The following is a 14,917-nucleotide window of genomic DNA, read 5'->3' on the forward strand; positions in this document are numbered from 1 at the left end:
CACTGAGTGACACAGACATGGACAGACTGTCAGCTTTGGACTGTGGGCACAAGTACTGTTGGGATCCATCAGAAGTGGTTTAATGGACCAATAGTGGAACACATATAATCTTCTATGATGTGTTTTTAATGCTGCTGTTCTTTTGCTCTGAGTGGCAGTGATGGGAAACCACCACTAGAAAGTGGGACACAGACAACTCAGTTACCTTACAGTGGCACTAGACAGACATAATGTATGTAGTGAGGTATCTGAGAGTTCAACTAACATTTGCCCCTAAGTTTTCCTGTTTATTGTGACCGATGCGCCCTGACACACAGAATGCCTTTTAAAGCAGTATCTTTAGGTACGTGTTTTTACACAAAAAAACAAAATTACACAAGAGACTCTCTTCAAAACCACTCTTAAAAGTATTTATTCAGCACAGCATATACCAGAAGATTCACAGCTGTAGAGAAAATTTTACAAAAGTCATTTAAGAAAGAAAAAAAAAGAATCAAAAGGAATCCAAAAAAAAAAGAAGGCAATATTAGAATTACATTTTCTCCACACACCTCCAGATTCAAGTAATATCACGGATGGTTGTAAAACGCCAGGTGCCCAGACAGGTGTTTTTTTTTTCCTCTGCGGTGTGTTCACTGTCACAAATGCTTCAAGTCCAAACCATAACATGACTTTCTTTTTCTGAAATGGCTCTTCTAGCGTTAGCCATAATATTTTTTTTCTAACAGTTGTGACAGCAAACTCACCACCATTGTGCTTTTTTCTTAAGCTTTATAGGTGACTGTAAAGTTTTAAGGCGGTAATTGGGTAAACAGACAAGACTGGTCATGTGGTGTCGCATCACAGGTTACAGCATGTCCAAGGCAGTTCATGACGATATTGTACTCTTAAAATTCCATATTCATATTTGGCCCCAAGCTCTAAAGACCATGTACATATTCTCTGCCAGCTGATTCAACTGTACTGATTGTGTCAATGTACAGGTCCAGGTCTATTAGAAGTGACTTATTATAATATAAAACACTAACTCTATGTTTTGACGGCACAATTACACACTCCTGTTTTCCCCGGTTAGTGTGATTTAGAAATCTGATCTAAAACAGTGGAGTCACTTTTAAATAAGTAGCTTAAACGTAACTGTGTAGTCTTAACTGTAGCTTCATAGCAGATACTTATTCAATTTAAAGGGTCGCCCACATGTTTCAGTGAATTGGACACAGTTAGGAGTTGCACGTTGCCAAACATATGCTAGACTTGGATGAATCTTAAAGGTTGGTGCTATTCAGATTGTCTACAATCATGACTAAAAAAATGCTCCTAAACCAAGTTTAGGATAGACCATAAAAAAGGTGGAGCAACGTGTTAAGAGAATAGAAATGCAGCCCCTTATTTCCATGCCTACCCCCCCCCCCCCCCCCCCCCCCCCCCCCCCCCCCCCCCCCCCCCCCCCCCTTGCACTTCACATCTCAACCCTACAAGTGTAGAGGAAGAGAGTAAGAAACAAGTAGAACAAACCTATTACCATTTTCAATAATCACATATTGATAAACACGTTACAAATAGCCTAATCATATTTACCAAGCTGTGGAGAAGTGCGTATCTTAGTATATAATCATTGATAAGAAAAACCCTCATGAATGCCACATTGTGTGTGCCAAGTAGTCCTTAAAGCCTGAATATAATACATAAAAAGCAAATCTAGCACCAGATCATCACTCCTAGACCGGAAGTTTGACCGATTAAAAAATCCCATTTTATTCACATCCCAAACAACGCACATTTTAACTCGCTGTTTTATCAACCTAACAGGGCTGGAAACAGACTTTCCTGTATCAAGTTTAAATCCCTTCCACTTGTGTTTAACTGTGACTAAACTCTATAAATCCTTCTTCCATATGCACTGGGTACTAAATAAATAGGCCTGAGCTATTGTGTTGGCTCCTTGTACAGCAGTTCAATTCATCCCCACCCACATCTTAAAATATGCACATAACATTAATCACAACAACCATGGATTGTACACTGCCTATTGCTAGGTTGGCCAGCCGTATTAAACAGCATGGTAACCACGTGAAATAGGAACTTCATAATAATAAAAATCTGGCTAAACCACGTAGCGTATTACCCCACCCCTGCAATTAGATAAAATGTTAACAAAATATTTACACATAAAGGTTCCAACGGTTTTTTTTTTTTTGCTCATCCAAGTCTTTAAAAAGATAGATTCATATTGGTTTGTGCTTTTATATTTATGTTTAATGTCATTTTCTTCAGATATAATCTAACCCTGAAGTCTTACAAAAGATAGTATTTCTGCATCATCAGATTGTCCTTGTACGAGATTGTTCTTCTTTTGATATATTTGAGATATAAAGCACTTGATGATAGTCAAGTACAGCTGTTTAAGTGGTACTGGCTTGCAGCTGGTAGAACTGGAAGTTGGATAAAGGCCCGAGAATACTTTTAAACAAATCCTTCGCTTTTATACTCTTGCCTCTGTTGCTTGCAGATTATTTTGGCACACAATCGCAGTGGTCTTCATTAGCTTTTGTTTAACCACAAACAGTTGGAGCAAAACAAGCATTAGCACATCGACAACGGGGATTTCTTCAACAAGAAGAGGAAAGATATTCTAACAGCATTCAAGGTGGCCTCAATTAGTCCGTTTTGTTTTATTTCAGTGCATTTATCTCTCCATCTACAGTATATTGCATAGTGTTGATGGAAGAGACAACTGAAGCATCTTTTGACTGCGTGGTCACTGCTTAGCTTCTACGCTTATCCTCCTCTTTTGGCCTATCATCTCATCCGTTCTGTGGGGTTCAGATAGCCACCAGTCCATTCTCGTGCCTGACTGACTTTTACCATTTCACAGTGGGCTGCCCAGCAATATTGTTAACATCACGACCGACACAAATACACCAAAATAATTAAAATGTTGTTACCAATGGCGCATAAATAATTACATGACTAGGCTGGGACACCTAGCCATCCACTCAGCCATGCCTTTGTGGTTGGATCTTCCTCTTTCTGTCTAAACCAACCTTTCTGCCGCCCCCTCTCAGATCAGGTCATTCTGTTCTCATCACAACTGTTCTCTTGGCTTCCCCGTTGCCGCCTTCTCATTCCAAAGCGATTCCTCAAACCTCAGTCCCTATTCAGTGCGGTGTGTATGGTTGTCATGGTGGTTGTTCTCTCCCTCTGTCTCCTGGTGACTGAAGAGGTAGCTCCACCAGCTTCTAGAGTGGTGCATCTGTTTGGTCGTCCCAGCACTCCTCACCCTCCTCATTTCCTGCACAAAATGACAGACACAGTGTTAAGTTAAAAAGAAACTAATCAGTTATACCAGGGAAAACCTCTTTTGGAACCATTTTTCCATCCTCTACCCCTTATTCTCACCCCTTTGTCTAGCAGGCTGTCAAACTCGTCGCTCATCCTTCGGAGCTGCCGGCCGTATTTCTTGGCCGCCCACAAAGCCGGGGGAGCCGACTTGGACCGTCCCCTGAATGGAGCTCCGTCAGTGGGTGTACCAGCCTCGTCTTCCCCCTTAGCCTGGAGCTCCTCGTCTCTGGAGACTGTGGAAGCGTGGGACTCAGAGTTCAGCCTGATTCGACCGGTCGCTAAGGGAAACAAAGGTGAGAGGGGTTTGTAATGCCTCACAGGAGCAGGATTAGATCAATGTACGGGGTAAGGGACCAATAAGGAATATTAATCACCACTTATCACTGGAACGTGTATGAAAAACGTGGGATGAGATAGGGGGATAAAAAGAAACAACTTCTCTCTTTACGACATTGAATAGTTAGAGATATTCAAAATGCAAAGTGGGTTAATTTACATTTTAACTAACAATGTAATCTCATCTGAATGCCGTTCATCACGGTAAAACATATGGGAGAAAAAGAAAAATTAGATTTCTGGAAAAGTGAGGCCTTAGAGTCAAGGCCAAGAAATGGCAGGACAAAATAGGCAGTGATCTTGAAGACAGCGATGATTGAGTAGTTTGGTACACTGACATCAAATGGGTTTTCTCCCTTTTTTGTGCAAGAACATGAACTGCAATGGCCGAATTGTAGCAGCTGTAGCAGAAAATGTAATCGGATGTTGCTAATTGTTATTATTAATGATATTTGCATTAGCAAATATCATTAATAATAACAACAAGCAGACATGGGTTTGGTTTTTATTTTATAAATTTTATTTATTTTTTTAAGAGTATTTGTGGGCATTTTTTAGCCTTTTATTTTTGACAGGACAGCTGAAGACATGAAAGGGGAGAGAGAGGGGGAATGACATGCAGCTAAGGGCCGCAGGTCCGAGTCTAACCCGGGGCCGCAGCTTTGAGGAGTAAACCTCTATATATGGTCACCCGCTCTACCAACTGAGCTATCTGGGCGCCCATGGGTTTGGGTTTTAAATCTACATTACTGCCCTGGGGAATTTGACCAGATTTTGTTGTTGTATGCTGACACACTGCCCTTGAAGTTGGAATACGTGGGATGTTGAATAACCGACTAGTGCTGTTGAGCTAGGTGGTGCATACACTGCTGACAACTACAGCAGAGATGTAATAAGCTGACAGATTTCTGTGTGTGTCCATCTCTTGATGAAAAAGGGTGCTGCTGATAGATGGGGCATGTTTGGATTCACATGTATGTTCCCAGTAACGGGAAGAAAATGCCGTGATAAAGCAAGATAAACTCTGAGTCCCCTCTGAGGCAGGTTGATGTAAGGGATGCTCAAAGACACTGTGGCAGGTTCAGATAAAGCATAACCACGTCCCGAATTTTGTGCTCAGACATTTTTCAGGTTTTAAAAAGCTCAGGTTTTTAAAAATCCCACAACGTTTTAGATTTCCTACCTGCAGTTCTGAGCTCAGGTAGTGTGAAGAAGTGGCGTTGAGAAAGCGGCTGCTCTTGCACAGTTGATGGTTGCTTATTCTTTCCTTCCTCTACCTCCTCCGATGTCTCGGACTCGCTGTCGGAAATAGTGAAGTGTGCAGCCATCGTGACATCTGGAGAAGTAAGATTCAAGAGAAATTGTAAACTGGGATGAGCAAAAGCACAAAATACTGTATATTGCAGATAAAGAAATGGCCACAAGTACATTGTCAATGAGTTTCAATGGCTGGTTAATGTTAGTCTTGCCCTGCACTTGACCTGGTTGAGAGGATTGGAAACAGACATGTTGCCCATACAAATGAAATAAATGACCAAAACAGCATTTGTTCAACATACAGTATTTGTATTATGATAACGAGCAAGTGTCTATATGGCAATCGTGCTACCATTTTACTGTCATAAAGCACATTAGGTCATTATTCAAGAATCATAAAATGGCATCATCCAATGAATCGCTGATGCTGCCCCTATCTAACATAACACACCCAGCAGCAGGCTTTCGCACTGCTGTCCGTGACATTAGCCAGTCCAAAGGTATTCACGGTGTAACAATCTGCGAGATAACCGACTTGTTTTGACAACACGGACCCATATTTGATATAATGAACGCCTTATTATTATACTGTTACTAAATCCAGCCAACACACCTTATTCTCCGGCCAACACACCGACTCGCTTGTTTTGTTGTTGTTGACTGAGGAGGACAAAAGAAACTTCCTAGAGGGCGGAAGCTGCTGCGGGGCTAAATTAGCTAACGAAGTATGTAAAAGAAAAAACAAGAAGAAGCAGTAAAATAGGTTTCCTCACCCGAAATCTTTATAGCGGGAACCCGAAAAGTGCGAGTGTATCCCTAGTTGGCCTCATGCGGCCGCAGCTGTTGTTTTTGTTATCGGCGTCTTGTCTTTTTTTTACTGTACAATTCAGTTTAGCTCTTCGCTCACCCAATCGCCGAGCGTGACTGCACCGCCGCTGCGCGCTGACGTCACTGTTGCGAGCAGGACTGGGCTGGGGCTTTTGTTTGTCTCATCGGTTTACCTTAATAATCAGTGTAAAGGCGCAGAAGCTTTTAATATGGACAAAAGTCAAGATATTTGTCTGTCCATCTATTTCCATTTCTATTAGTGTTGGCATTTCCGATCCTTTACTTAAGTAAAAGTTGCAATGCTCCATTACAAGTACAAGTCTTTATTATGCAGCAGAGTTATTAATGCAAATTATTGTATTGATGTATTCATGTGTAAGCAGCATTTTAATGTTGTGAGTAAAAAATGGCATAAAATGGAAATATTTAAGTTAAGTTCAAGTATCTCTAAATTGTAATTTTACTCAGCAGCTAGAGCTAAGACTTCTTGTTTGTGTCAACTTAAAAGTTTAGTTTCAATATTCATTCTTAACCTCGGAAAGAGAAGTTGACAAAAATACATACACGTATATACAAACGTACATACTGACAGACAGAGACATTTGTGAAAATACCTGTTTGGGCTTGGGTCATGTTGGTTGCCTGCTGATATTAAATGAGTGGCATTCTTCACACAGCCCCTCCTATTCTCTCTGAGAAGGATTTGCAGATATCATAACAATTTAGGTTAAAGGTGAATCAAAAGGGGGAGGGTGGAACCCGTGTTACACAACAGTTATGTGAGATTAGCTTTCTTTCAGATGTTAGGGCTGATAAGGAGAGGGTGGGGCATGAGCCACTACGCAGTACGACTGTTAAGAAACCACTTCTGACATGTTTTCAGTTATTTCACACTTTTTTGTTAAGTACATAATTCCATGTGTTCATTCATAGTTTTGATGCCTTCAGTGAGAATCTACAATGTAGTCAAGAAAATAAAGAAAATGCATTGAATGAGAAGGTGTGTCCAAACGTTTGGTCTGTACTGTATACAGTGGCTTGCATAAGTTTACACACCCACGCTAAAGTTGATTAAAAAGAGGAATAGAAACATATGTTGGAAATTTATCCTAATGCCTTAATTAAAAAAAATCAGGAAAATCCAACCTTTTAAGGACACAGATTTTCTTTAATAAATAATGTAATGTACTTCCTTTAAATACAGGGGCATAAGTATACACACCCCTATGTTAAATTCCCATAGAAGCAGGCAGGTTTTATTAATAAAGGCCAGTTATTTCATGGATCAGGATACTATGCATCCTGATAAAGTCCCCTTGGCCTTTGGAATTAAAATACCCCCCATCATCACATACCCTTCACTATACATAGAGATAGGCATGGGGAACTTTCCATAAGATCATCTCTCAATGCAAATCAAACCAGCTATTAGGCTAACTGAAATAACACCATGCCAATCTGCATGTATGGTGAAGGGTATGTGATGATGGCGGGTTAGCTTAATTCCAAAGGCCAAGGGAACTTCATCAAGATGCGTAGTATCCTGATCCATGAAATAACTGTGCCTGCCTCTATGGGAATTTAACATAGGGGTGTGTATACTTATGCCCCCTGTATTTTAAGGAAGAACATTTATTTATTAATGATACATTATTCATTCACAAAGAAAATTGGTGTCCTTTAAAAGGTCGCATTTTCCTAATTTCTTTTAGAATGAAGGCATTAAGATCAATTTCTTAAAGACGTTATTTTATTCCTCTTTTTAATCAACTTTAGCATGGGTGTGTAAACCTATGCAAGCCACTGTGTATATATAATGATCGTCCTCTAAAGTCATTTATATGTATTTATATCTGGCGTACGACGTATTAGCATCTACCAAACTGCTGACAAGAAGGAGGAAGGGCAACACTGCGTTAAACTTTCGTGTGTCCTTCTATTCCTTCTAACTGAGACACTGGAAGGGTTAGAACCTGATCATGGTGATTTGGTGTCATGCGTTGTATGAGCAGCAGGTGGCGACGCAGGACTCTAAACTGATCTTTTGTTTGCTAAGCAGTGTTCCTCTTTTGGTTGCCCTGCTTCATCTCCTGTCACAGGTTGTCTGGTTTGTTGAGGAAAAACCGAGGAAAATATCCTGTATGTTTAGTTTCATGTTAAATCGTGCCTGATTGATCTAATAACATCTTTTGCAACATGTGGAACATGTTTCATTATGTTGGGGTTAACCATGCAAATTGCATAATAACAAAACAGCGTCAGTGGGAAAGAAAATACTTCTCATTTCCTTATAAATCGACCTTGCAGAAGTAATGCTCTTAACAGATTGCTGCTTATGTGGAAAACATGTCGTCTGTGTTTTATTGTTTGTAAAAAAAATCATTATTTTAGCTTATATGGGGTGTGTGTATCCTCTATTCTAATTGTCTCTGTACTTTGCTCTCTTGCACTTTCCTCACATCAACGCAGGAGAGTCAACCATGTAATTATCTAGCATCAATATCTGGAGCTGCCTCTATTCCTCCTCTTTTCCTCTACCCCTCATTCTTTTCTTTTCCTTCTCTTGCAATAAGAGCCTCTTGTGAGAATAGAAACAACATGAGTCTACTTTACAAAGTCAGTAAGTGACACTTGAGTAGGAAGAGCAAACTATTTTAGTGGAAACTGTGATGGGACTTGAGGCGATGTGAATTAGCTAACTCTAATTCAATGTATCCAAATAGAAGTAATGTGAGTTTCTAAGCACTGACAAACAGGCAGAGTCGGCGCAGTCAGCTTTTGGTGGAAGGATGGAGCAGCTCTAGAAAATGGCTGTTGTGACTCGCCTCTTTAGAACTCTATTTTTTGAAGGGATTATAGAAATAATACATTGGAGTTCTCTTTTTAGTTGGGTTCGAGTGCTATTTGCGAACCATAGAATTTTAATCTGTGTGTGACTAAAGCCATGTATCCACTATGTCTGAAGCATTTAACAACCATAAACTACCATCCACTAACGCGTGTGCGTGTGTGCGTGTGCGTGTGTGCGTGTGTGTGTGTGTGTGTGTGTGACTGATCTCATATAGTTTTTTGAAAAAGCAGGATCATTTTCACATGCATATACAGACACAGGGACTCAGAGTGTGTTTTTGTTTAAGTCTGAAGGAGCCATACAATTAGCATCCATTTATATCTTCCTGTACCAACCTCACCCTGCCTCCCTGCCCCTCATCTGGCAGTTATTTTGGGTAACGGAGGCGTATGCACTCCCACATTCTCTCTAAACCACCACTCAGTTTGTGTGTGTCTCTGTGTGTATGTGGCTGTTTGAGAGCAAGTGTGGCAGCATTTCCAAGCGGCTTCCAAAATGTTCCTTCCAATTTTAATGCCAGGACACTGCCTCTCTGTCTGCTGCCACCGCAGCAGCTTCACTCACTGACGTTTCAAACATTTCCCCATCCCCGCAGACCCTAGTTCAGTTCAGGTGGGACCTGAGGAAAATGCAGAGCAGGTTTTGAATTATTTGAATGAGAGCTTAGAGAACAGAAAAGAAAGATGGTGTGAAAAAAAAGTGACAAGTAAAGACAGCGTGTACCAGACAAAAAATAAGGGGAAGAGATGCAGACAAAGTAACTGGAAAAGCAACAGATGATGAGAGAGATGTCTTAGAGTGCAGAGGAAGAGTTAAGGTAATAAAAGAGCAGAAAAGGTGACAGTAAATGTAATACTTTTAGAAGACCGCTATATGAAAAAAGAAGAGTTTGAGAGACAGAAATCCGAGGTGTAAGACCAGAAACATGGAAAGAGTGAACTTAACCTACATCAGAGTGAATCGGCTCCTCCAGCAGCCCACTCATTTAATTTGTGCCCTCTCGTCATTGCTCCCAGTACATGCTCATTATACTTGGACCGCTCCCTTGCTGTAGAACTAAGACACTCTGTGATCACAAGGCCGACATATGGCTGCTTTCTAATTTGATCCACCCCGCCCTTGTGCATCCTGCCTGTCTTTCAACCCAGCTCTACTTAAAGTAAAGTTTTTGGACTAAAAATGGATTGCTGACTTTCTCTCCAGTAGATAAGAAAAACAAAAATACTCAGCTCAACACAATTTAAATAGGACTGGTGTTGAAGTTTTTCTCTTCCTAGGATAAGTGAAATGTCTTGTCTGTCATTGTCAAGTGAGCTTTAGAGGGGCATAAAATGAAAAATCAGCATATACGCTGTATTGTTCCCTTGTGCTTTCTTACATTACTTACTGTGTTGAAGTATGGGGAAATACATATAAAACAAACACCAATCCAGTCTTTATGCTTCAAAAATTGTAAAGAAAACTACCTACAGGGAACCAACAAACTCTTTATTTTCAATTAATTAAACTCAGTGAATTCAAAGTATTAGTTAAACTAAAACATTAGAAATCATGTACAAAGCAAAATAACTTAAATTACCAGAAAGTATCCACAATTTGTGTACAATAAGAGGATGCCAACATGAGTCAAAGGGAACTTGTATACAATGCAACAGCTGTCAGGAGGAATTAAAAACATGTGGTCACTCAGTAAGTTATGAAAATACTTAAGGGACAAGTAAGTATTGGCAAAAAAAGTGTAAATTATTTAGTAGTATACCTTTTTCCCCCCTCAAACATGAGTTGTTCAAGCAAGAGCTTCAGCCTACACCTGTTTCCAACTAATAAAGTCTGTACATGTATATAACTTCTCTATGTTGTCCATTTACAAGCCACACACAAACTCTCATCCCACCCTTCTTTCAACTCTGTAATATCACCAATTAGGGTTGGGCTGTTTTCATGTGGTTGGAGAGTGATGTGTGTTTGTGCTCCGAGAGCTGATGTAGATATTTTTACATGTTGGTCTGAAACATATATATACTCCATATGTGAACCTTGAGGTACATACTGGTACATGCTTGTCATTATGTTGTCTAATGATAGTTCACTGATAATTGTACTGTAGTCTTTGACTGGCTCAGTCTGTGGAGGGAAAGCTCATGGTATGGTTGTGATGTCCTGTTCCTCAGACCCTTCTCCTTCATTTCAATGCATCCGGAAGTTTAGATGTGCACATGTTTAGGTTTTTAATTGTTCACAGTTTGATGCAACTTAATAATAGATCATTAAGTCTATATAATCACTGTAATCACAATATAGTCATTATCACAATGCTGCTTTAATTGGCTGCAGTTAATTTAGCTTTTGTTGGCTAATCAGTATATGTGTATCACTGTTAAGCTCTGCCTGCAGCCAAACATATTCCCATGCTTCACTTCATTATCAGAGTGGTGCATACAGTATGGTGCCATTTTGTACCATAAATTTTTTGCTGGTTCATATTGGCGTGCCTTCTTGGTGATGCTCACCGAAACAGACAAACACACAAACAAGAGGCATTGACAGGGACACTGGCACAAAACAAAAGGGACCAAACGCACACACACACACACAGTAGAAGTGAAAAGGACAAAATTATTTGTTTTAGTGTCAAAATATAAAACAGGCAGTCAGTCTGTTAGGGTTACACAACAAAGTTCTACCAAGGTGACACTCTTAGCTTTGCACCAAGACTTTGTTTTCCTTTTCCATCCTTCACAAGAAGAGTAGGTAATCCATCCTCCTTACAGATTTTATTTGCTTTACTTTGACAGTGATGAGAGGCAGGAAATTGGATGGAGAGGCGCAACATGGTAGAAAACAAGACACATTTGCCGCACAGATGAGAATACATGGTATCTGCATTAGTAGATCCGTCTTTCTTATTGCCTTAATTTTCCCCTCCGTCTTTCTCATTTCACCTACTCACAGACTGTCAGCATTTCTCCTTTTTATTCATTGTGTCGCTTCCATCTCTCTGCCTCCCTCACTTTTTCTCCATCAATGCCTTTTCTATTTGATCTTCTCCCCCTTCTCTAATTTCTGCCCCGTGCTCTCTCTCTCTTTACCTCCTTTTCTCGCAGTTTCAATCCCGCCTCCCTCCCATTGTGTATCTGGGTTGCTGACTGAACTAGTTCATGTCGAGCTTGCTAGCTGGTAGCGTCACTCCTCCTGTTTAATAGATGTGTTTTGAAAGAAACAAGCTGTTGGACTCAGTCAGCTGGTAAAAAGAACCTAACCAGAAACTAGAAGGTACTAAAAAACCAAGAGGCAACTAAAACTTTTTGGCGTGACTGTGATTTCACATTGGAGTTTTGTGTGGAGATAAACATCTCTCCATCACGGAAGGTGTTAGGAGACACGCAATGGTGTGCAATTCATTAGTGATCCAACTTCAGACTCATTCAGAATACAACTTTCGCTCTACCTTGATAGCACTTTTCTTCACAAAGTTCGAATAGTGAAACACTGTTGAGGGAGCAGCATAATTACATTAGCAAACCATGGGACACTAATGAGAACTTCCACTAACTGCTGGCTCCAGTCAGCAGAACACCAGTGGGATAGGTAACTCTGACATTAGCATAACAATTCAAATCTGCATAAAAATGATCAAATAAAGGCTGTGATAGATGGGAAATGAAATACATTTGCCAATAACCCAACGTATTTGTCATCCCACTTCTGCTCCTTTTAAAGCCCATTATATTTATATCGTATATTTCTACTATATCCTTGTGTCTTGTCCCTGCTGTAGGCTGTTGGACGTTTCCATCAACTCAAAATGTCTGCCAAGAGGGATAAAATAAGTCATGCATATAAAAACACAGGATGTGTGTGTCTCTATGCTTATTTGCGTGTGTTTGATTGTGTGTGGTCATGTGAATAATAGGGAAAGGTCAGTATTGCTTGAGGGGAGTGGAAACAGAAGTGATGGATTGCATGTTAGGATCATTTTCCTTGCAACACCCCAGGTTATATTAAACTCTGTGTGTGTGTGTGTGTGTGTGTCTGTGTGTGTTTGTGTGTGTATGTGTGTGTGTGTGCGTGAGAGAGAGACACATACAGGAAGCACACAGGGTCATACATACGTTTTGCACCTGTATGCATGTTTCTGTTTAATATTTTTGTGTTTTTTTTCTGTTCATGGATGAGAAAACAAAGTTCAAGGCATTACATTTATTTTGTCAAGTGTGTGCGTAAACCATTTTCAGCATTAATGAAAATTGAGTGCCTTGGCTCACAATTTGAAGCTGAGTGCTAGACGTGTACCATGAAATACACACAATGCGTTGGAATTTAGCCTCCGTAGGGGAACTTTCAAAAATGCCTATCTGTGCATGTTGCAATCCCACAACATGTTCTCATGGTCATAATGGCAACTGTAAAGTTGAACTGTCCCCGATGACTTGTTTCACTTGCAGCAACTTCTCCTTTATGATTTTGTTTTTATGAAATACACAACAGAAGCTCAAACAGGAACTATTCTTATCGATGCTGTAACAGACTGATGACTGATGTAAGAAAACGCTTCTCGTTTAGCTGTTGGCTCTCAGTTTCAGATTTCACCTCAGTGCCACCTTTCCATTTCAAGGCTTATCAACAAACAAGCAGGCTGTCAAACTTTGTGTGTGTGCGTGTGTGCGTGTGTGCTTGTCCTTGCATGTTGGAGCATCAGGCCGTGCCAGTTTGAATGTATGAAACCACCAAAAATGTGCATATTTGTTTTCAGTGGATAGACACAGCCAAGTTATCTAGAGCTGTGTTTCTCAAATGGGGGTACTTGTACCACTAGGGGTACTATAGAGTAATGCAAGGGGTACGTGGCATACTTGCAAAAATGCTAATTTAAAAATATGTCATGCATAATTCCTAAAATACTACTACTATAATAATAATGAATGAATTAAGTGATGGATTCTAAACATTATAAATGTAGTGTTTAACTGTTTTTGTTTAAAAAAAGGTTGTTATTTATTGAATCTATCACTGGTCAGGGGGTACTTGGCTTAAAAAGTAATTCAAAGGGGGTACAATATTGAAAAATGTGAGAAACACTGATCTAGAGGATACGTATAAGTGTTTGTGCACACAACAATCGGCCCCATAGCCCTTAAGCACTAAGCAATCAACTTTGGTTATGACTGGCGCCTAACGCCAGGAGGACTCAGCGACGGATGCTGTGATGCACTTGTGCGGCCATTAGCGTGTTTCTGTGATTCTGAATCCATGTGTGCGGTTTCATGCGTCAGGACATGACTGTGGGTGTACATACACGCAGGAAAGAGTGTATTATCTTGCACATTTTTTCTGGTGTGAAAGAGAAACGGTGTAGTGTGCCAGTGGCATTCATCTTTTCACTTTCAAATGATCAAGGCTCATTTGCTGGCAATCCTCCTCCTCATCGTTTAGTATGATCATTGTGTTTTACGGCTCCCCTATGGACCGTGCTAGGCATGACTGTCTATTGCTCGGTGGCTGGACACAATGACTCTGAGACACTGTTGGCTCAATAATAATCAGGAACGCTTTATAAGATTGGAGATGAAGCAGAATGGCGTGATTAGCGGGCTACCGGGTATTCACGTCCAATATTTGAGCTTTCTTCACAAGCACATGAGAGGATTCTGAAATGGGATTTGGGGATCTGGCCTCTATTAGCCTTTATTTACCGAAGATAGTTTTTCTGTTGACACTAGCTCCTTTCCAGCAGCACCTTGCTTCAAACTCATATCAATCTGTGCTACCATTAAGTCTCATTTGGTCTCTACATCTTGTGATACCCTTTGGAAAGCACTCAGTGCCTGAATTGGACCGTAAAGGTGCCATAACGATGAGTCAAAGCGTCGCCGGGTCTAAAAATGGGGTTATGAAACAAAGGATCCTTCAATCATGCTACATGGGGTGCAGAACGTCAAATTTTTTACATAGAAATCCTTGTTTTTTTACCATTATGTCATGATATATAGCCTATTTTGGTATAAATATAAGCCTATTATTTACACCGGTAATAACTATTAGAAGGAAGGGTACTCATGTGGACAAAAGTCACATGTGTCAGTGAGTATTTGCCAATTTCAGGCACTGAACGCACTAGAATATGCTATTCCAAGAAGTGAAAATGATGTGGAGTCAGTAAAAAACTGGAAGTGTTTCTTTTTAACTTACTGTGAACTTGGTGTATGTTGTAATATGGAAAACGATCTAACAAGCTCAAAATATTAGTGGTCATCTTGGCTACAAAGGACATATATATATATATGCTTATTTTCTAGTGTGTAT

General features: G+C 40.2%; 1 protein-coding gene and 1 long non-coding RNA gene across 5 annotated transcripts in view; both read right to left on the reverse strand.

Moving 5' to 3' along the window:
• Positions 1 to 5,906, reverse strand: part of badb (BCL2 associated agonist of cell death b) — a 12,512-nt gene extending 6,606 nt beyond the window's left edge. The window contains exons 1-4 of one of the 4 annotated variants that reach the window (XM_034856315.1): positions 5,709 to 5,906; positions 4,862 to 5,014; positions 3,400 to 3,620; positions 3,147 to 3,292 (exon numbers count right to left, since the gene is read on the reverse strand). In XM_034856315.1, coding sequence (XP_034712206.1) covers positions 3,155 to 3,292; positions 3,400 to 3,620; positions 4,862 to 5,006 — 504 coding nt within the window. In that variant the 5' untranslated portion in view covers positions 5,007 to 5,014; positions 5,709 to 5,906 and the 3' untranslated portion in view covers positions 3,147 to 3,154. Of the gene's footprint in view, positions 1 to 2,184; positions 3,293 to 3,399; positions 3,621 to 4,861; positions 5,015 to 5,548; positions 5,569 to 5,708 lie in introns of those variants that run through there. The other 3 variants (XM_034856314.1, XM_034856317.1, XM_034856316.1) reach the window with 3 other exon arrangements.
• A 4,057-nt stretch (positions 5,907 to 9,963) lies between these two features.
• Positions 9,964 to 13,701, reverse strand: LOC117934568. Its single transcript, XR_004654507.1, has 4 exons — positions 13,626 to 13,701; positions 12,727 to 12,735; positions 10,717 to 10,722; positions 9,964 to 9,977 (listed from the first exon to the last, which is right to left on the reverse strand). It is a non-coding gene; the product is annotated as an uncharacterized LOC117934568 (long non-coding RNA).
• Between the last annotated feature and the right edge of the window lie 1,216 nt (positions 13,702 to 14,917).

Source organism: Etheostoma cragini, chromosome 19, assembly GCF_013103735.1.
Source record: "Etheostoma cragini isolate CJK2018 chromosome 19, CSU_Ecrag_1.0, whole genome shotgun sequence".
Lineage (NCBI taxonomy): Eukaryota > Metazoa > Chordata > Actinopteri > Perciformes > Percidae > Etheostoma > Etheostoma cragini.